Here is a 20,961-nt window from a genome sequence, read left to right on the forward strand (position 1 = left end):
CCCTCCCCCCCCATCACTGACCCCCCCCCCATCCCCCCCCCCACCATCCGACCCCCCACACTGACCTCCCCCCTCCCATCACGACCCCCCCCCTCCTCCCCCCTCACTGACCCCCCTCCCCCCTCACCGACCCCCTCCCCCCACACGACCCCCTCCCCCCCCATCCCCTGACCCCCCTCCCCCCCATCACTGACCCCCCTCCCCCCATCACTGACCCCCCTCCCCCCCATCACTGACCCCCCTCCCCCCCCTCACTGACCCCCCCCCCCCCATCACTGACCCCCCTCCCCCATCACTGACCCCCTCCCCCCACACTGACCCCCCTCCCCCCCACCCGACCCCCCTCCCCCCCCATCACCCCCCCCCCCCATCACCACCCCCCCCATCCCGACCCCCCCATCACCGACCCCCCCCCCCCCCGACCCCCCCATCACCCCCCCCCCCCATCACCGACCCCCCCCATCACCGACCCCCCCCATCACCGACCCCCCCCATCACCGACCCCCCCCCATCCCGACCCCCCCCATCACCGACCCCCCCTCCCCCCATCCCCACCCCCCATCACCGACCCCCCCCATCTGCCCCCCCATCACTGACCCCCCTCCCCCCCATCACTGACCCCCCTCCCCCCCATCACTGACCCCCTCTCTCCCATCACGACCTCCTCCCCCCCCATCACTGACCCCCCTCCCCCCCATCACTGACAGCCCTCCCCACCATCACTGACCCCCCCCCATCACTGACCCCCCCACCATCACTGACCCCCCCACCATCACTGACCCCCCATCACTGACCTCCCGTCCTCCCTCACTGACCCGCCCGTCCTCCCATCACTGACCCCCCGTCCTCCATCACTGACCCCATCCTCCATCACTGACCCCCATCCTCCCATCACTGACCCCCTCCCCCCATCACTGACCCCCTCCCCCCATCACTGACCCCCCTCCCCCCATCACTGACCCCCTCCCCCCATCACTGACCCCCCTCCCCCATCACTGACCCCATCACTCTCCCCCTCCCCCCCATCACTGACCCCCCTCCCTCCCATCACTGACCCCCTTCCCCCCATCACTGACCCCCCTCCCCCCATCACTGACCCCCCTCCCCCATCACTGACCCCCCCATCACCGACCCTCCCACTTCACTGACCCCCTCCCATCACTGACCCCCTCCCCATCACTGAACACAACTCCCCCATCACGACCCCCCTCCCCCCATCACTGACCCCCCCCATCACTGACCCCCCCCCATCACTGACCCCCCCCATCACTGACCCCCCCCCCCATCACTGACCCCCCCATCCGACCCCCCCATCACTGACCCCCCCTCCCCCCCATCACTGACCCCCCCACACTGCCCCCCCCATCACTGACCCCCTCCCCCCATCACTGACCCCCCCCATCACTGACCCCCCCATCACTGACCCCCTCCCCCCATCACTGACCCCCTCCCCCCCCCCACCTGACCCCCCTCCCCCCCCCTCACTGACCCCCCCCCCCCCACACTGACCCCCCCCCCCCCACACTGACCCCCCCCCCCCCATCACCGACCCCCCCCCTCCCCCCCATCACCGCCCCCCCCCCCCATCACGACCCCCCCCCCCATCACTGACCCCCCCCACCCCCCCCCCCCATCACTGACCCCCCCAGCCCTCCCCCCCCATCACTGACCCCCCCCCTCCACCTGACCCCCCCATCCCGCCCCCCCCATCACTGACCCCCCCATCCCCCCCTCCCGACCCCCCCCTCCTGCCCCCCCTCCACCTGACCCCCCCCTCCCCCCCATCACTGACCCCCCTCCCCCCCCATCACTGACCCCCCTCCCCCCCCTCACTGACCCCCCTCCCCCCCATCACTGACCCCCCTCCCCCCATCCTGCCCCCCTCCCCCCCATCACTGACCCCCCTCCCCCCCATCACTGACCCCCCCCTCCCCCCCTCACCCCCCCCATCACTGACCCCCCCCCCCCATCACCGACCCCCCCCCCCCATCACCGCCCCCCCCCATCACGACCCCCCCATCACGACCCCCCCTCACCGACCCCCCCCATCCCGCCCCCCCCATCACCGACCCCCCCCATCACGACCCCCCCCATCACCGACCCCCCCCCATCACCGACCCCCCCCCTCACCGACCCCCCTCCCCCCCATCACGACCCCCCCCCATCCCCGACCCCCCCCATCCCCCCACCCCCCCATCACTGACCCCCCCTCCCTCCCCCCCTCACTGACCCCCCCCCCACACCTGACCCCCTCCCCCATCACTGACCCCTCCCCCCTCACTGACCCCCCCCCCCATCACTGACCCCCCCCCCCCCCCATCACTGCCCCCCCCCCCCCTCCCCCCCCCCCCTCACTGACCCCCCCCCCCATCACTGCCCCCCCCCCCACCCCCTCCCCCCCCCATCACTGCCCACCCCCCCCCCCCCTCACTGCCCCCCTCCCCCACCCTGCCCCCCCCCTCCCCCACCCTCCCCCCCTCCCCCCCACCCCCCCCCCCCCTCCCCCCCCCTCCCCCCCCCCCCCCCCCCCCCCCGCCCCCCTCCCCCCACTGCCCCCCCCCCCCACTCCCCCCCTCCCCCCCTCCCTGCCCCCCCCCCCTCCCCCCCCCCATCACCTGACCCCCTCCCCTCCCCCCCCCCTCCCCCTCACCCCCCCTCCCCCCATCACTGACCCCTCCCTCCCCCCATCACTGACCCCCTCCCATCACTGCCCCCCCTTCCCCCTCACTGACCCCCCTCCCCCCCACTCACAGACCCCACTCCCCCATCACTGACCCCCCCCCTGCCCCCCCCCTCACTGACCCCCCCCCTCCCTGCCCCCCCCATCACTGACCCCCCCCCCTCACTGACCCCCCCTCCTGCCCCCCCCATCACTGACCCCCCCCCCCCCCCATCACTGACCCCCCCCTCCTGCCCCCCCCATCCACTGACCCCCCCCCCATCACTGACCCCCCCCCATCCCTGCCCCCCCCATCACTGACCCCCCCCCATCACTGACCCCCCCCATCACTGACCCCCCCCATCACTGACCCCCCCCCATCACTGACCCCCCCCCCATCACTGACCCCCCCATCACTGACCCCCCCATCACTGACCCCCCCCATCACTGACCCCCCACCCCCCATCACTGACCCCCCCATCACTGACCCCCCCCATCACTGACCCCCCATCCCCCCATCACTGACCCCCCCATTACTGACCCCCCATCACTGACCCCCCTCCCCCCCATCACTGACCCCCCTCCCCCCATCACTGACCTCCCTCCCTCCCATCACTGACATGCCCTCCCCCCCATCACTGACCCCCCCACCATCACTGACCCCCCATCACTGACCTCCCATCCTCCCATCACTGACCCCACTCCCCATCACTGACCATGCCATCACTGACCCCCCTTCCCTCCCATCACTGACCCCCCTTCCCTCCCATCACTGACCCCCCTTCCCTCCCATCACTGACCCCCCTTCCCTCCCATCACTGACCCCCCTTCCCTCCCGTCACTGACCCCCATACCCCCATCACTGACCCCCCTACCTCCATCACTGACCACCCCTCCCCCATCACTGACCCCCCCATCACAGACCCCCTACCCCATCACTGACCCTCCTCACTATCACTGACCCTCCTTCCTCATCATTGAACCCCCTTCCCCCATCACTGAACACATACTCCCCCCAACACAGACCCCACTTCCCCCCATCACTGACCACCACCATCACTGACCCCCCCATCACTGACCCCACTCCCTCCCCATCTTTGACCCCACTCCCCCCCCATCACTGACCCCCCCTCCCCCCCATCACTGACCCACTCCCCCCATCACTGACCCACTCCCCCCCATCACTGACCCACTCCCCCCCATCACTGACCCACTCCCCCCCATCACTGACCCACTCCCCCCCATCACTGACCCACTCCCCCCCATCACTGACCCACTCCCCCCCCATCACTGACCCACTCCCCCCCATCACTGACCCACTCCCCCCCATCACTGACCCACTCCCCCCCATCACTGACCCACTCCCCCCCATCACTGACCCACTCCCCCCCATCACTGACCCACTCCCCCCCATCACTGACCCCCCCCATCACTGACCCCCCCCATCACTGACCCCCCCCATCACTGACCCCCCCCATCACTGACCCCCCCCATCACTGACCCCCCCATCACTGACCCCCCCATCACTGACCCCCCCATCACTGACCCCCCCCATCACTGACCCCCCATCCCCCCATCACTGACCCCCCCATTACTGACCCCCCATCACTGACCCCCCTCCCCCCCATCACTGACCCCCCTCCCCCCATCACTGACCTTCCTCCCTCCCATCACTGACATGCCCTCCCCCCCCATCACTGACCCCCCTCCCTCCCATCACTGACATGCCCTCCCCCCCATCACTGACCCCCCCCACCATCACTGACCCCCCCACCATCACTGACCCCCCATCACTGACCTCCCGTCCTCCCATCACTGACCCCCCGTCCTCCCATCACTGACCCCCCGTCCTCCCATCACTGACCCCCCTTCCCTCCCATCACTGACCCACTCCCCCCCATCACTGACCCCCCTCCCCCCCATCACTGACCCCCCTCCCCCCCATCACTGACCCCCCTCCCCCCCATCACTGACCCCCCTCCCCCCCATCACTGACCCCCCTCCCCCATCACTGAACCCCCTCCCCCCATCACTGAACCCCCTCCCCCCCATCACTGACCCCCCTCCCCCCCATCACTGACCCCCTCCCCCCCATCACTGACCCCCCTCCCCCCCCATCACTGACCCCCCTCCCCCCCATCACTGACCCCCCTCCCCCGCATCACTGACCCCCCTCCCCCGCATCACTGACCCCCCTCCCCCGCATCACTGACCCCCCTCCCCCGCATCACTGACCCCCCTCCCCCGCATCACTGACCCCCCTCCCCCGCATCACTGACCCCCCTCCCCCGCATCACTGACCCCCCTCCCCCGCATCACTGACCCCCCTCCCCCGCATCACTGACCCCCCCTCCCCCGCATCACTGACCCCCCTCCCCCGCATCACTGACCCCCCTCCCCCGCATCACTGACCCCCCTCCCCCGCATCACTGACCCCCCTCCCCCCCATCACTGACCCCCCTCCCCCCCATCACTGACCCCCCTCCCCCCCATCACTGACCCCCCTCCCCCCATCACTGACCCCCCTCCCCCCCATCACTGACCCCCCTCCCCCCATCACTGACCCCCCTCCCCCCCATCACTGACCCCCCTCCCCCCCATCATTGAGCCCCCTCCCCCCCATCATTGAGCCCCCTCCCCCCCCCATCATTGAGCCCCCTCCCCCCCATCACTGACCCCCCTCCCCCCATCACTGACCCCCTCCCCCCCCATCACTGACCCCCCTCCCCCCCATCACTGACCCCCATCCCCCCCATCACTGACCCCCCTCCCCCCCATCACTGACCCCCCTCCCCCCATCACTGACCCCCCTCCCCCCCATCACTGACCCCCCTCCCCCCCATCACTGACCCCCCTCCCCCCCATCACTGACCCCCCTCCCCCCCATCACTGACCCCCCTCCCCCCCATCACTGACCCCCCTCCCCCCCATCACTGACCCCCCCATCACTGACCCCCCTCCCCCATCACTGACCCCCCTCTCCACCCATCACTGACCCCCCCTCCCCACCATCACTGACCCCCCCATCACTGACCCCCCTCCCCCCATCACTGACCCCCCCCATCACTGCCCCCCCCATCACTGACCCCCCCCATCACTGACCCCCCTCATCACTGACCCCCCCCATCACTGACCCCCCTCATCACTGACCCCCCTCATCACTGACCCCCCCATCACTGACCCCCCCCATCACTGACCCCCCCCATCACTGACCCCCCCATCACTGACCCCCCCCATCACTGACCCCCCCCATCACTGACCCCCCCCATCACTGACCCCCCCCATCACTGACCCCCCCCATCACTGAACCCCCCCATCACTGACCCCCCCCATCACTGAACCCCCCCATCACTGAACCCCCCCATCACTGAACCCCCCCATCACTGAATTCCCCCATCACTGAACCCCCTTCCCCCATCACTGAACCCCCTTCCCCCATCACTGACCCCCTTTCCCCATCACTGAACCCCCTTCCCCCCATCACTGAACCCCCTTCCCCCATCACTGAACCCCCTTCCCCCATCACTGACCCCCTTTCCCCATCACTGAACCCCCTTCCCCCATCACTGGACCCCCTTCCCCCATCACTGACCCCCTTCCCCCATCACTGACCCCCTTTCCCCCATCACTGACCCCCTTTCCCCCATCACTGACCCCCTTTCCCCCATCACTGACCCCCTTTCCCCCATCACTGACCCCCTTTCCCCCATCACTGACCCCCTTTCCCCCATCACTGGCCCCCTTTCCCCCATCACTGGCCCCCTTTCCCCCATCACTGACCCCCTTTCCCCCATCACTGACCCCCTTTCCCCCATCACTGACCCCCCTTCCCCCATCACTGACCCCCCTTCCCCATCACTGACCCCCCTTCCCCCATCACTGACCCCCCCTTCCCCCATCACTGACCCCCCTTCCCCCATCACTGACCCCCCTTCCCCCATCACTGACCCCCCTTCCCCCATCACTGACCCCCCTTCCCCCATCACTGACCCCCCTTCCCCCATCACTGACCCCCCTTCCCCCATCACTGACCCCCCTTCCCCCATCACTGACCCCCCTTCCCCCATCACTGACCCCCCCCATCACTGGCCCCCCCCATCACTGGCCCCCCCCATCACTGGCCCCCCCCATCACTGGCCCCCCCCCATCACTGGCCCCCCCCATCACTGGCCCCGCCCATCACTGACCCCCCCCATCACTGACCCCCCCCATCACTGGCCCCCCCCCATCACTGGCCCCCCCCATCACTGGCCCCCCCCATCACTGCCCCCCCCCCATCACTGGCCCCGCCCATCACTGGCCCCGCCCATCACTGGCCCCCGCCCATCACTGGCCCCGCCCATCACTGGCCCCGCCCATCACTGGCCCCGCCCCATCACTGGCCCCCCCCATCACTGACCCCCCATCCCTCCCATCACTGACCCCTATACCCCCATCACTGACCCCCCTACCTCCATCACTGACCACCCCTCCCCCCATCACTGACCCCCCTCACTATCACTGACCCTCCTTCCTCATCATTGAACCCCCTTCCCCCATTACTGAACACATACTCCCCCCAACACAGACCCCACTTCCCCCCATCACTGACCACCACCATCACTGACCCCCCTCCCCCCCTATCACTGACCCCCCTCCCCCCCATCACTGACCCCCTTCCCCCCATCACTGACCCCCATCCTCCCATCACTGACCCCCCCTCCCCATCACTGACCATGCCATCACTGACCCCCCTTCCCTCCCATCACTGACCCCCCTTCCCTCCCATCACTGACCCCCCTTCCCTCCCATCACTGACCCCCCATCCCTCCCGTCACTGACCCCCATACCCCCATCACTGACCCCCCTACCTCCATCACTGACCACCCCTCCCCCATCACTGACCCCCCCCATCACAGACCCCCTACCCCATCACTGACCCTCCTCACTATCACTGACCCTCCTTCCTCATCATTGAACCCCCTTCCCCCATCACTGAACACATACTCCCCCCAACACAGACCCCACTTCCCCCCATCACTGACCACCACCATCACTGACCCCCCCCATCACTGACCCCCCTCCCCATCACTGACCCCACTCCCTCCCCATCACTGACCCCACTCCCCCCCCATCACTGACCCCCCCCTCCCCCCCCCATCACTGACCCACTCCCCCCCATCACTGACCCACTCCCCCCCCATCACTGACCCACTCCCCCCCCATCACTGACCCACTCCCCCCCATCACTGACCCACTCCCCCCCATCACTGACCCACTCCCCCCCCATCACTGACCCACTCCCCCCCATCACTGACCCACTCCCCCCCTATCACTGACCCACTCCCCCCCATCACTGACCCACTCCCCCCCATCACTGACCCACTCCCCCCCATCACTGACCCACTCCCCCCCATCACTGACCCACTCCCCCCCATCACTGACCCACTCCCCCCCATCACTGACCCACTCCCCCCCATCACGGACCCCCCCCCCCCAATCACTGACCCCCCCCTCCCGCCCATCACGGACCCCCCCCTCCCCCCCATCACGGACCCCCCCTCCCCCCCATCACGGACCCCCCCTCCCCCCCCATCACGGACCCCCCCTCCCCCCATCACGGACCCCCCCTCCCCCCCCATCACTGACCCCCCCTCCCCCCCCATCACTGACCCCCCCCTCCCCCCCCATCACTGACCCCCCCTCCCCCCCCATCACTGACCCCCCTCCCCCCCATCACTGACCCCCCCCTCCCCCCCCATCACTGACCCCCCCTCCCCCCCATCACTGTCCCCCCCTCCCCCCCCATCACTGTCCCCCCCTCCCCCCCATCACTGTCCCCCCCTCCCCCCCCATCACTGACCCCCCCTCCCCCCCCATCACTGACCCCCCCCATCACTGACCCCCCCCATCACTGACCCCCCCATCACTGACCCCCCCATCACTGACCCCCCCATCACTGACCCCCCCCCATCACCGACCCCCCCCATCACCGACCCCCCCCATCACCGACCCCCCCCATCACCGACCCCCCCCATCACCGACCCCCCCCATCACCGACCCCCCCCATCACCGACCCCCCCCATCACCGACCCCCCCCCATCACCGACCCCCCCCATCACCGACCCCCCCCCATCACCGACCCCCCCCCATCACCGACCCCCCCCATCACCGACCCCCCCCATCACCGACCCCCCCCATCACCGACCCCCCCCATCACCGACCCCCCCATGACTGACCCCCCCCATCACTGACCCACCCTTCCCCCCCATCACTGACCCACCCCCCATCACTGACCCCCCCTCCCCCCATCACTGACCCCCCCTCCCCCCCCATCACTGACCCCCCCCCTCCCCCCCATCACTGACCCCCCCCCTCCCCCCCATCACTGACCCCCCCCTCCCCCCCCCATCACTGACCCCCCCTCCCCCCCATCACTGACCCCCCCTCCCCCCCCCATCACTGACCCCCCCATCACTGACCCCCCCATCACTGACCCCCCCATCACTGACCCCCCCCCCTTCACTGAACCACCCTCCCCCCATCACTGAACCACCCTCCCCCCCCATCACTGACCCCCCACCTCCCCCCATCACTGACCCCCCCTCCCCCCCATCACTGACCCCACCTCCCCCCCATCACTGACCCCACCTCCCCCCCATCACTGACCCCCCCTCCCCCCCATCACTGACCCCCCTCCCCCCCCATCACTGACCCCCCTCCCCCCCCATCACTGACCCCCCCTCCCCCCCCATCACTGACCCCCCCTCCCCCCCCCATCACTGACTCCCCCCCCTCCCCCCCCCCATCACTGACCCCCCCCTCCCCCCCCATCACGGACCCCCCCTCCCCCCCATCACGGACCCCCCCTCCCCCCCATCACGGACCCCCCCCTCCCCCCCATCACTGACCCCCCCCCTCCCCCCCCATCACTGACCCCCCCCTCCCCCCCATCACTGACCCCCCCCTCCCCCCCATCACTGACCCCCCCCCCCCTCCCCCCCCCATCACTGACCCCCCCCTCCCCCCCCATCACTGCCCCCCCCCCCCCCCCCCCCCCCCCCCCCCCCCCCCCCCCCCCCCCCCCCCCCCCCCCCCCCCCCCCCCCCCCCCCCCCCCCCCCCCCCCCCCCCCCCCCCCCACCCCCCCCCCCCCCCCCCCCCCCCCCCCCCCCCCCCCCCCCCCCCCCCCCTCCCCCCCCCCCCCCCCCCCCCCCCCCCCCCCCATCACTGACCCCCCCTCCCCCCCCATCACTGACCCCCCCCCTCCCCCCCCATCACTGACCCCCCCCTCCCCCCCCATCACTGACCCCCCCTCCCCCCCCATCACGGACCCCCCCCTCCCCCCCATCACGGACCCCCCCTCCCCCCCATCACTGACCCCCCCTCCCCCCCATCACTGACCCCCCCTCCCCCCCCATCACTGACCCCCCCCTCCCCCCCATCACTGACCTCCCCCCCTCCCCCCCATCACTGACCCCCCCTCCCCCCCCATCACTGACCCCCCCCTCCCCCCCCATCACTGACCCCCCCTCCCCCCATCACTGACCCCCCCTCCCCCCATCACTGACCCCCCCCTCCCCCCCATCACTGACCCCCCCTCCCCCCCCATCCCTGCCCCCCCCTTCCCCCCATCCCTGCCCCCCCCTCCCCCCCCATCCCTGCCCCCCCTCCCCCCCATCACTGACCCCCCCTCCCCCCCATCACTGACCCCCCCTCCCCCCCATCACTGACCCCCCCTCCCCCCCCATCACTGACCCCCCCCCTCCCCCCCATCACTGACCCCCCCTCCCCCCCATCACTGACCCCCCCTCCCCCCCATCACTGACCCCCCCCCCCCCCCCATCACTGACCCCCCCTCTCCCCCCATCACTGACCCCCCTCCCCCCCATCACTGACCCCCCCTCCCCCCCCATCACTGACCCCCCCTCTCCCCCCATCACTGACCCCCCTCCCCCCCATCACTGACCCCCCCTCCCCCCCATCACTGACCCCCTCCCCCCCCTCACTGACCCCCCCTCTCCCATCACTGACCCCACACCACCTTCATCTCTGATTCCTCCCATCACCCCCGCACCCCCACCACACCCAGCCATTAGTGATCACTCTGTCACTGAATCCCTCCTCCTTATCCTTGATAGTACCCCTTCCTTCTGCCCCTGAATTCTATCTCGTCCTCCCCCAGTTTCTGAGAAGTTTCTATCTGTGCCAAGATTGTTAAGCGCCACTACTCTGGCCTCCTTTACCCACGTTTCCCCCCCCCCGCCCCCCCATCCCATGTTTGATATTCCCGTGTGAACTGTGAGTTTTGTTGCTTGATTTTGGTTTAGGGGTGCATATTGTTCTCTTACTGCAATGTGCCTTACAGTTTGTGTTGAAGTGAATGTTGGAACCTGTCTCGTTTCTTTCTGATACTGGATTAGTGGTGCTGGAAGAGCACAGCAGTTCAGGCAGCATCCAATGAGCAGCGAAATCAACGTTTTGGGCAAAAGCCCTTCATCAGGAATAAAGGCAGTGAGCCTGAAGCATGGAGAGATAAGCTAGAGGAGGGTGGGGGTGGGGAGAAGGTAGCATAGAGTACAATGGGTGAGTGGGGGAGGAGATGAAGGTGATAGGTCAAGGAGGAGAGGGTGGAGTGGATAGGTGGAAAAGGAGCTAGGCAGGTAGGACAAGTCAAGGAGACAGTAACTGAGCTGGAAGTTTGAAACTAGGATGAGGTGGGGGAAGGGGAAATGAGGAAGCTGTTGAAGTCCACATTGATGCCCTGGGGTTGAAGTGTTCCGAGGCGGAAGATGAGGCGTTCTTCCTCCAGGCGTTGGGTGGTGAGGGAGCGGCGGTGAAGGAGGCCCAGGACCTCCATGTCCTCGGCAGAACGCCTCATCTTCCGCCTCGGAACACTTCAACCCCAGGGCATCAATGTGGACTTCAACAGCTTCCTCATTTCCCCTTCCCCCACCTCACCCTAGTTTCAAACTTCCAGCTCAGTTACTGTCTCCTTGACTTGTCCGGACTTGTCCGACCTGCCTATCTCCTTTTCCACCTATCCACTCCACCCTCTCCTCCCTGACCTATCACCTTCATCTCCTTCCCCACTCACCCATTGTACTCTATGCTACTCTCTCCCCACCCCCACCCTCCTCTAGCTTATCTCTCCACGCTTCAGGCTCACTGCCTTTATTCCTGATGAAGGGCTTTTGCCCGAAACGTTGATTTCGCTGCTCGTTGGATGCTGCCTGAACTGCTGTGCTCTTCCAGCGCCACTAATCCAGTATTTGATTTTCAGCATCTGCAGTCATTGTTTTTACCTCGTTTCTTTCTGATCATAGCTCTCTTATTTTGCTGACCTGAATGTCTGAGGGAGCTGTGAGTAATTGATTACACACCCAGAAACTGCATGCTGACCTCTGCATTCAGTATTATTGCTTCACTAGTTCTTTGCCTTTTTTCTTGCACCTCAAGGCTCACTTCTAGAGATTCTCACTTGTCCATCCCAGGTAATATATATTGTTCACTCATATACATTGTCTGTCACCTTGCTGGCTTGCTTCCCAGATCTCAGCAATTTTTATTTTCTGAAGAAAATAGATAAGACTATGGTGCATTCTCTTCTCTTTCCTGTCTTAATATCTTCTGAACTGTGGGTATATTCTGTAATGTTTATGTATGCTTCCTCCTTGTTATGGTCAGAGATGAATTGCACCATGTTCTGTTTCAGTTTATTCCCTAACAGATTTACAAATCTTCCTAAAACTTGTGATTTCTATCCCGCTCCCAGAACTTCATTTCCTCAGCTTTTGTTCTGTAATCCTAGCCAATGGTGTTGTCTTTGACCTGGATTCTCAACAAAAGTCTCCAGTTCAAGCCATGCCCACCGATAAGATTGATTAGGATTGTGAACCAGGTGTTCTGTGCGTTTTATGGTGCAGTTACACATTTCTGTCCAGTATATCTTCTCAACATAGTTGTCTGGGATCTTGACTTGCTTCGATGAAAAGCCGAGCGTCGCTTGACTTGTTGGGAAATACCTTTGCGTCTCCATGTGTAGGAATATGTGATGATGGAAACATTCATATTGAAAGAGTGCTGTAATATTATGAAAATATTTGATTGCTTCACTTAAGCATTGCATAAGATTCCTGTAATTGCAGGAGGTGCCATTCCCCAGAACTAACATTGGTCAACTTGATCAGTTTAAAGTTTGCATAAGAGTTCTCTTAATCGTAATCTTCCCCTATATTTTATGTAACAAAAGACTGTATGTTAACCTGTGGGTTATTCTGAAACCTTTGGTGCGTATCTTTTGTCATCTGATCCTATTATGTGTCACTTAGAGCTGGAACTATCCTGAGGTCAGTGTCTTTGGCATTCATTAGCAGAGAGAGCATTCAAATCGATGGGATTCTGCACAGTCTATTCTTGAAAACGGCTCTTTTTGAAGTAATCACCTATAGAATCTATTTGGATTTGAGTTTTTTTTCTCTGCCAATTGGTCTGAGCCTGCCCCCGTGAATGGCGATGGGGAGGAGCTAACAGAGAACTTTGTGGTTCTCTGAGAGGTTTCCAGTGAGTGGAGCACTTGTTTGAAAATGGAACAGCAGCCTTGCTGGAACACTGCCTGTGCGCTGCTCCACAGAGCCACAATGAGGTATCTTTGTGTACAGTGAAACAGATCAAAACAGGAAAGTTGCTGCATGCTAATGGGAGGTGAGATCTCCTCGCTTTCGATGTGAACTTGTTTCGTCCAGGAATCCCAACTGAACATTAAAAAGAAATTGTTTCCAGCAAAGAAATTCTCTTCGGTTTGCAGTTCAGATTCTGTGTGTTGGGGAGTTCCTGAGCCGTTGTTCCAGATTTGGTGAGCTATTGATTCTGAGCTTCTCTTAGCTAAAGCAGCTTTTCACTTGAAAATGTTGGTACCGTATTTTAATGTAGAGAAGTGAACACAGTTGCCTGTTTTCTTATTGCTACGTGTGAATGCGTAACAATGATGAAAGAATAATTCTAAATTGTTAAATGTTTAAATTAACCAATTGAGATGAAGGGAGGGTGCCCTCCCATTTCAATCACGACACGTAAAACCCTCCACATTTCAAATGAAGCCTGTTCCAAAGCTTGAGACAATGGAGCTTTCTAATCCCTTGAGTGATTTTTTTTTTGTGTGTGCAATGCTTGTTGTGGAATGGTGCGCTATACTGTCTCAGTTGTCAGGTCGGTCAGGGGGTTTTTTTGATTGGTGCTAGTTGGATCAGGAGACTGAATGGTGTCAGAAAATCAGGCTGAGTGGGTGGGAACGGGACCTCAATAGCATCTGGTAAAAAAAAATGGGCAAGGAATCGTGACACTGGGACTCTGGCACAGCCTAAATCACTTGGTGGCACACGGGTGAGTGAGCTCGGAGCCTACGAAAGTTTGGAATAATTCTCTCAGGAGCAGCAAAGATTGAAGGGGATGTTTCAAGGAAAATCAGAAGAAAGAGCAACGTGGGTAACCAGTGGATACAACTTTAAGGCGATTAACCGAGGGACCAGAGGGAAATTAGAATGAGCCAGCAGGTTGTCATGATCTGGAAGGTGCAGCCTGGAAGCTGATGGAAGAATAGCTTTTAAAAGTGAACAGGATGATTCCTTGAAAAGGGAAGTATTTGCAAGGATTCGAGGGTGGAGTGCTTTCTGACTGAGTTCTTTCAGAGAGATGACACAGGCATAATGGATTGAATTGTCTCTTGTGTAAGAAGTTCCATCGTTCAGTTATTGAATTTTATTTTCAAATGATATACTATGCTGAATCCTGTGAGCAACAGCTGTAACTTGTATTCATTTCTTCAATCTAATTAAACGCTTCAAGACAGTTCACAAAAGCATGATGAAACAAGATATGCCACCCAGCCCCATGGGATGTTAGAGCCCAGTCACCAAAAGCTTGGTCAAAGAGGTAGGTTTTGCTCAAACAGTGAGAGGTCCTGTTTTGCGTTTCTATTGTGGAGTATATTAAACAGTCAGACTGCACAAAGTCAATGTAATGGATATTCCCTCCCCCAATGACTAATAGAACCTCTTCAATGATTCAGTCTCACAGTGCAGCATGTTTTTTTTAAAACCAGGGAGGCACCGATAAATCTGTTGTTGGTTTGTGGGAGCGGTTTGAGGAACACTGAGCATTGTCGAGAACTGGCAAAGTAGGTAATTTGATGGCAACAGGATCCAAGTAAACAGCTTGCGTGTTGCTCAGTTGTAACGCTGTTCCTTCTTTCCCCTCAACTCTACCTCCGTCCAACAACTCTATTTTTACTGTCGCTGAAATGTGTGCTGAATCTAGTTAGTTAGTGCATACATGCACTCCCTGATTGGGTTAGGTGATTTTCCGGTGGGCATTCTTTCTAGATTGGCGGTTTTGCTTTTACATTCTGGTTGATGGTTTGTGTTGAACCACAGAACTACAGGTTCAGTGTTTGAATGTACTCAGCATTCGCAACAACACAGATAAAGTGGCAGCTCAAACATAGAGAAAAATGCAGAATCTGAACGCCATTGCAGAGAGAGAGCTGGACATTGAAGGAACCATGTTGAGTTACCTACTGAGGATTGAGAATGGACAGTTCCGCTAATGACTTCCTAAAATCTTGTGTGTAGTTTGCACCACCATCCCAAAGTAGCTGTGTGCTGGAACAAACATGGAGTGTTTAGAGAAAACTATGTTTCCTTTTGTCCTTCCAGACCTTATTGAGCCAAAGCCATGTAATGGTGCATGTTATGTAAGGCTTAAAAAGAAGCAAAGAAGATTTACATTTCTATCGCATCATTCACAATCCCAGTACATCACAAAGCACTTTATGTTCAATCAGATAGTTAAAATGAAGCCACTGTGGTACAGTGTGACATTGTACAGCAAGCTCCCTCGAAAAGCGATCAGGTAATCTCCAACCAGTCTTGACTTGTGATGTTTGTCGAGGGCTAGATATTGGTCAGAAGCTGAGGAGAACTCTTTTCTCTCCCTAAAAATCGTGCCACAGGGTATTTATGTTTATTTAAGAGGTCTTGTTTTAATGCCTCACCTGAAAGATGGTTCCTCTGACTGACCAGTACTTCAGTACTGCACGGGAGATTCCGTTCTCTGGGGCAACCATCTGACTGAGAGGTGAGGCTGTTCTCTACTGCGACATCCAGGATAAAGAGAACATTAAGCATTTCACCCAGAATCAGGAAAAAAGCAATTTTGTTCCAAATGCAGCCAGACCATTTCTACACAGGCGTAGTGCTGTAGCTAAATATTTAGTTGCCTAACAGTTAAATAAGCTAGTTAATATTTTATTGCCAATGTCTTCCCTCTGCCAGAATTATGATGTTTATCTATGTTCTGATAAGGAAGGGGTTTGCAAAACATGGTCAGGTTGGTGTATTCTAGTCTAGCATTCTGTGGCTGTATGTGTTCAGTATGAGAGATCACTTTGGTTTTTTTGGCTACAGAGGAGATACGTAGGATTTGGGAATATTGCACAAAACTGAAGATGAGCTAAGGAGTCAACCTGGGTCTTATTGGCTGAGCAGGCTCAAAGAGTGACCTCCCATATCTTGTGTTTGAACTCCATATTGTAGCACTCTCAGCAGCTTGTGGAGCTTTCAGTGTGAGATCAGGGTTGCTTTAACTCCTGGACCTTACCCAAGTAAGAAAGGACAGTCTCCGAATCCGACGAGCTTGAGTTCAGAGCTGGAAAACAGGCATTATAGAGGACAGCCTCAACGTCAGGAAATGTCTTTGGCAGCCAGTGTTAGTGCTGAGAAAGAGAGGGCAGCTTGGGCTGGGAATGTCCAAGGACTAATTGCAGGGGCAAGATTTGGTCCTTCTATTTAAAATTGGGGCAGGTTTTTCAGGCCCACGAAGGGCCAGTTGCATACAATATTGATGAGTGGACCTGTTTATTTCAGGTAGTTTACACAGGATGGCCCATTGCCTGATGTGATGGGACATTTACAGATTCACTGAGTTACCCTTAGTTCCAAGGAGAACTCTAATGTTGTTTGAACTGGTAACACTGACATGAACCTGCTAAACTTGCAATTCCTCCAATAACCAACTGGCAGTGAATATTGATATTAAAACCTTATTGTAAACCTTCGTACAAATATTTCTGAGCTTCGTTGTTAGACATAACACAGGAGCAAAGAGAGGCCATTCAGCCCATCGGGTCTGCTCTTTCATTCACCGTGATCATGGCTGATTTCATAATCCTTCGCTCCACTTTCCTCCATTTCCCTCTAACCCTTGAATTTTTTTTAGACTCCCTACGGTGTGGAAACAGGCCCTTCGGCCCAACCAGTCCACACCAACCGTCCGAAGAGTAACCCACCCAGACTCATTTCCCTCTGACTAATGCACCTAACACTACGGGCAATTTAGCGTGGCCAATTCACCGGACCTGCACATGTTTGGATTGTGGGAGAAACCGGAGCACCTGGAGGAAACCCACGCAGATTCCTCACTGATTCAAAATCTGTCTATCTCAGCCTTAAATATACCTACAACCCAGTCTCAACAGTCCTCTGTGATACAGAATTCCAAAGACTCACCGCTGAGAGAAGAAATGCCTCCTCATCTCAGTCCTAACTTCCTCTCCGGATATACCGCCTGGGTCTAAACTAATCATTAGGGGAAAGTTAAAAATCACATGACACCAGGTTATAGTCCAACAGGTTTATTTGGAAGCACTAGCTTTCGGAGCACTGTTCCTTCATCAGGTGGTTGTGAAGGAGCGACGCTCCGAAAGCTAGTGCTTCCAAATAAACCTGTTGGACTATAACCTGGTGTTGTGTGATTTTTAACTTTGTCCTCCCCAGTCCAACATTGGCATCTCCAAACCATGAGGGGAAGCAACCTTTCCACATTTACCTTGTCAGATCCCCTAAGAATTATTTTGTTTCAATAAGGACATGATAACATCAGATAATTAACAATGCGCTCTTTTTTTTATTTAATAGGCAATTTCTAGGAAGGATGCACAGTGTGGCTAGTTGCAGCGTGTCCCTGGGATCTCTGGGATTGATGCAGCTCTTTGGCGTTTCCTGGACCTGGACTATAGCTGCAAGCTTTGGCATTTATCTGGGAAGTGGAGGATGGAGGTTTATTCGGATACTGTTAAAAACTGCACCAAGAGATCTCTTGTAAGTTGCACTGAGAATGTATGTGCGCACCTTGTGTATTAAGGTCTGGTTGCCAGTGTTGCATATCATTCCAATCTCTTGACAAACGTCATTTGGTTACAGATATCTCTTCCCAGAGTTGGTTCATTTAGATTAGATTAGATTACTTACAGTGTGGAAACAGGCCCTTCGGCCCAACATGTCCACACCGCCCCGCCGAAGCGCAACCCAACCAGACCCTACACTACGGGCAATTTAGCATGGCCAATCCACCCTAACCTGCACATCTGTGGACTGTGGGAGGAAGCCGGAGCACCCAGGGGAAACCCACGCAGACACGGGGAGAACGTGCAAACTCCACACAGACAGTCGCCTGAGGCGGGAATTGAACCCGGGTCTCTGGCGCTGTGAGGCAGCAGTGCTAACCACTGAGCCACCGTGCCGCCTATTTGTTCTGCTCTAATGCAGACAGTATTCCCTAAATAGCAGACCTCGCGTCTCCCAACTCAGTCACTGTCACAGTGAAATTATACAGCCCTGGAAAAGGCTACTTGGCCCATTGTGCCTTTAGAACAGAGAACAATCAGCACAGAAACAGGCCCTTTGGCCCACCATGTCTGCCAACCGTGTTACTATCGAAACTAATTCAACCAATTCCTTCCAGCCCCTTGCTCTTTCACCATAGCCTTATAAAATTGTCCTTGTCCTTTGCCTAATCTTGTTGCAACATGTTTTGAAATGTTCCTTTACCAGTTAGTCTATCTGATCGTGATTCATATTGATACATGCAGCTTGCATTTGCCACTCCCGATATTACATTTCAGATTGGCCAAAATAAAGGTGATAAATTATTTTTTTTTAAAATTCATGCATGGGATGAATGTGACACTGACTAGACCAGCATTTATTGCTTGTCCCTAAGGCTGTGGAACTGGAATCACATGTAGGCCAGACCAGGTAAGGACATTAGTGAAGCAGATGGTTCAACAATTGATTAGATTCTTAATTCCAGATATTTATTGAATTCAACTTCCATCATCTGCCGTAGCAGGATTCAAACCCAGGTCCCCAGAATATTACCTCAGTCTCTGGATTTAATAGTCCAGTGATAATACCACTAATGCCATTGCCTCCCCCTCAAAATTAGCAATTGAAGAAAAGATCCTTTCATTATAGGCCTCTTTTTCTGCATTTAGACCCACTGAAAAGACCCATTTGACACAGTACTCCTGGTATTCAAAGCAGAGCTGCATTCTCCACTGCTGTAGGAATCCTTAACTCTGTTGGGGAGTTATCTTAATTTGATACTTTCTAATCGTTTCAGAATGGATAAGGATTAATATCTCACTTTATTCTTTCTTTTGAATAAAGGATTACTGGGGATGCTAACTTGACTGGTCAGCTAATAAGACCTGAAAGTCTGCCTCAACTTCTGGCTTCAGCCCTGTCTGTCCTGCAAGTCATTCTAGACAGACATTGTGTGAAGCTGTCAGTCCAGTCACACCCTTGCAGTGGAGCTGGTCTCTCTGTTGAAACAGCCATCTTCCTTTAAAGGGAACAGTTTGTTGATTGCTTAGATTAGATTAGATTAGATTACTTACAGTGTGGAAACAGGCCCTTCGGCCCAACAAGTCCACACCGCCCCGCCGAAGCGTAACCCACCCATACCCCTACATCTACATCTACATCTACATCTACCCCTTACCTAACACTACGGGCAATTTCGCATGGCCAATTCACCTGACCTGCACATCTTTGGACTGTGGGAGGAAACCGGAGCACCCGGAGGAAACCCACGCAGACACGGGGAGAACGTGCAAACTCCACACAGTCAGTTGCCTGAGGCGGGAATTGAACCCGGATCTCTGGCGCTGTGAGGCAGCAGTGCTAACCACTGTGCCACCCTGCCGCCCACGATTGGGCTGTTAATTCTGTACTAAGCAATGCTATGTGGTACAGGGTCTCAAACCACAAGCATACCACCTTAAAGAAACCATATTATTCTCATCAGCAGTAGATGTTGTCCTGTATTTTGTTGAAGTTCATATTGATTAAATTGTATTTAGTGTGGGATTAAGGAGGCTGACAGAATGATGATATATTGAAATGACAACATTGCTTCTGCACTGTTTCACAGCACTCAAATTATGCAACCTTTCCAAAACCACGATGTTTCTCCGACTCCTTTTGCGAATCTCTCACTTCCCTGTGTTCTATCAATTGCAGCTGAACCTTCATGCATTCCCTAACCATCTACTCCTGCGTGCCCCCCCGCCTCCTTTTTAATACTTTATTAAAATTGGAGTACGTTGTCTAAGCGTTAAAGCAACAGAAGCTAAGCACCCAAATTCCAATCCGATTTCCAAACCTTTCCAATCAAGTGCAGGTCTCCCATTTACCCCGCCATTTATATTTCAATTGTACAAGGAAGGACTTATGCCCGAAATGTTGATTCTCTTGCTCCTCGGATGCTGCCTGACCTGCTGTGCTTTTCCCGCACCAAACTCTCGACTCTGAGCTCCAGCGTTTGCACTCCTCACTTTCTACCTGAAGCCAACATTATTTTAGTTTAGAACTCTCTCTTTTCACTTGGTGGGTCTGCCCTCCTCAATAGTCTGAAAGGTTGCCTGATGCTAAGTTAAATAAGAATGCGGCACAGTGGTTAGCACTGCTGCCTCACAGCGCCAGAGACTCGGGTTCAATTCCCACCTCAGGCAACTGTCTGTGTGGAGTTTGCACATTCTGCCCGTATCTGCGTGGGTTTCCTCTGGGTGCTCCGGTTTCCTCCCACAGTCCAAAAATGTGCAGGTTAGGTCAATTGGTCGTGCTAAATTGCCCGTAGTGTTAGGCGAAGGAGTAAATGTAGGGGGGTGGGTTGCTCTTCGGAGGGACCGTGTGGACTTGTTGGGCCGGAGGCCTGTTTCTACACTGTAGGGAATCTAATCTAAAATCAGAATGCCACTTTTACTAAAAAAAGAGCATTGGTGACAGCCAAAAGCAACTCCACAAAGCCCAGTGACTGTCTCGGATTAGACTGTATCTGCTATTTGGGGCATCAGTTTTTTTTCACCACTACTTTAACAGTGAAGATGAAGAAGAGCTTGCATTGATTTAACCCCCATTATTACATCCACAGAGCATCCCAAAATCCTTCAGATTCAATTCAATGCTCTTGCCAGTAATAGAATAA

At 58.3% G+C, this 20,961-nt stretch overlaps 1 protein-coding gene across 4 annotated transcripts in view; it reads left to right on the forward strand.

Moving 5' to 3' along the window:
• slc27a1a (solute carrier family 27 member 1a) overlaps positions 1 to 20,961 on the forward strand; it is a 79,100-nt gene that overhangs the window by 2,013 nt on the left and 56,126 nt on the right. The window contains exons 1-2 of one of the 4 annotated variants that reach the window (XM_072564369.1): positions 13,206 to 13,341; positions 17,610 to 17,792. In XM_072564369.1, the coding sequence (XP_072420470.1) occupies positions 17,626 to 17,792 (167 nt within the window). In that variant the 5' untranslated portion in view covers positions 13,206 to 13,341; positions 17,610 to 17,625. Of the gene's footprint in view, positions 1 to 13,205; positions 13,493 to 13,983; positions 14,569 to 17,609; positions 17,793 to 20,961 lie in introns of those variants that run through there. The other 3 variants (XM_072564366.1, XM_072564367.1, XM_072564368.1) reach the window with 3 other exon arrangements.

This window comes from Chiloscyllium punctatum, chromosome 46 (assembly GCF_047496795.1).
Source record: "Chiloscyllium punctatum isolate Juve2018m chromosome 46, sChiPun1.3, whole genome shotgun sequence".
Classification (NCBI taxonomy): domain Eukaryota; kingdom Metazoa; phylum Chordata; class Chondrichthyes; order Orectolobiformes; family Hemiscylliidae; genus Chiloscyllium; species Chiloscyllium punctatum.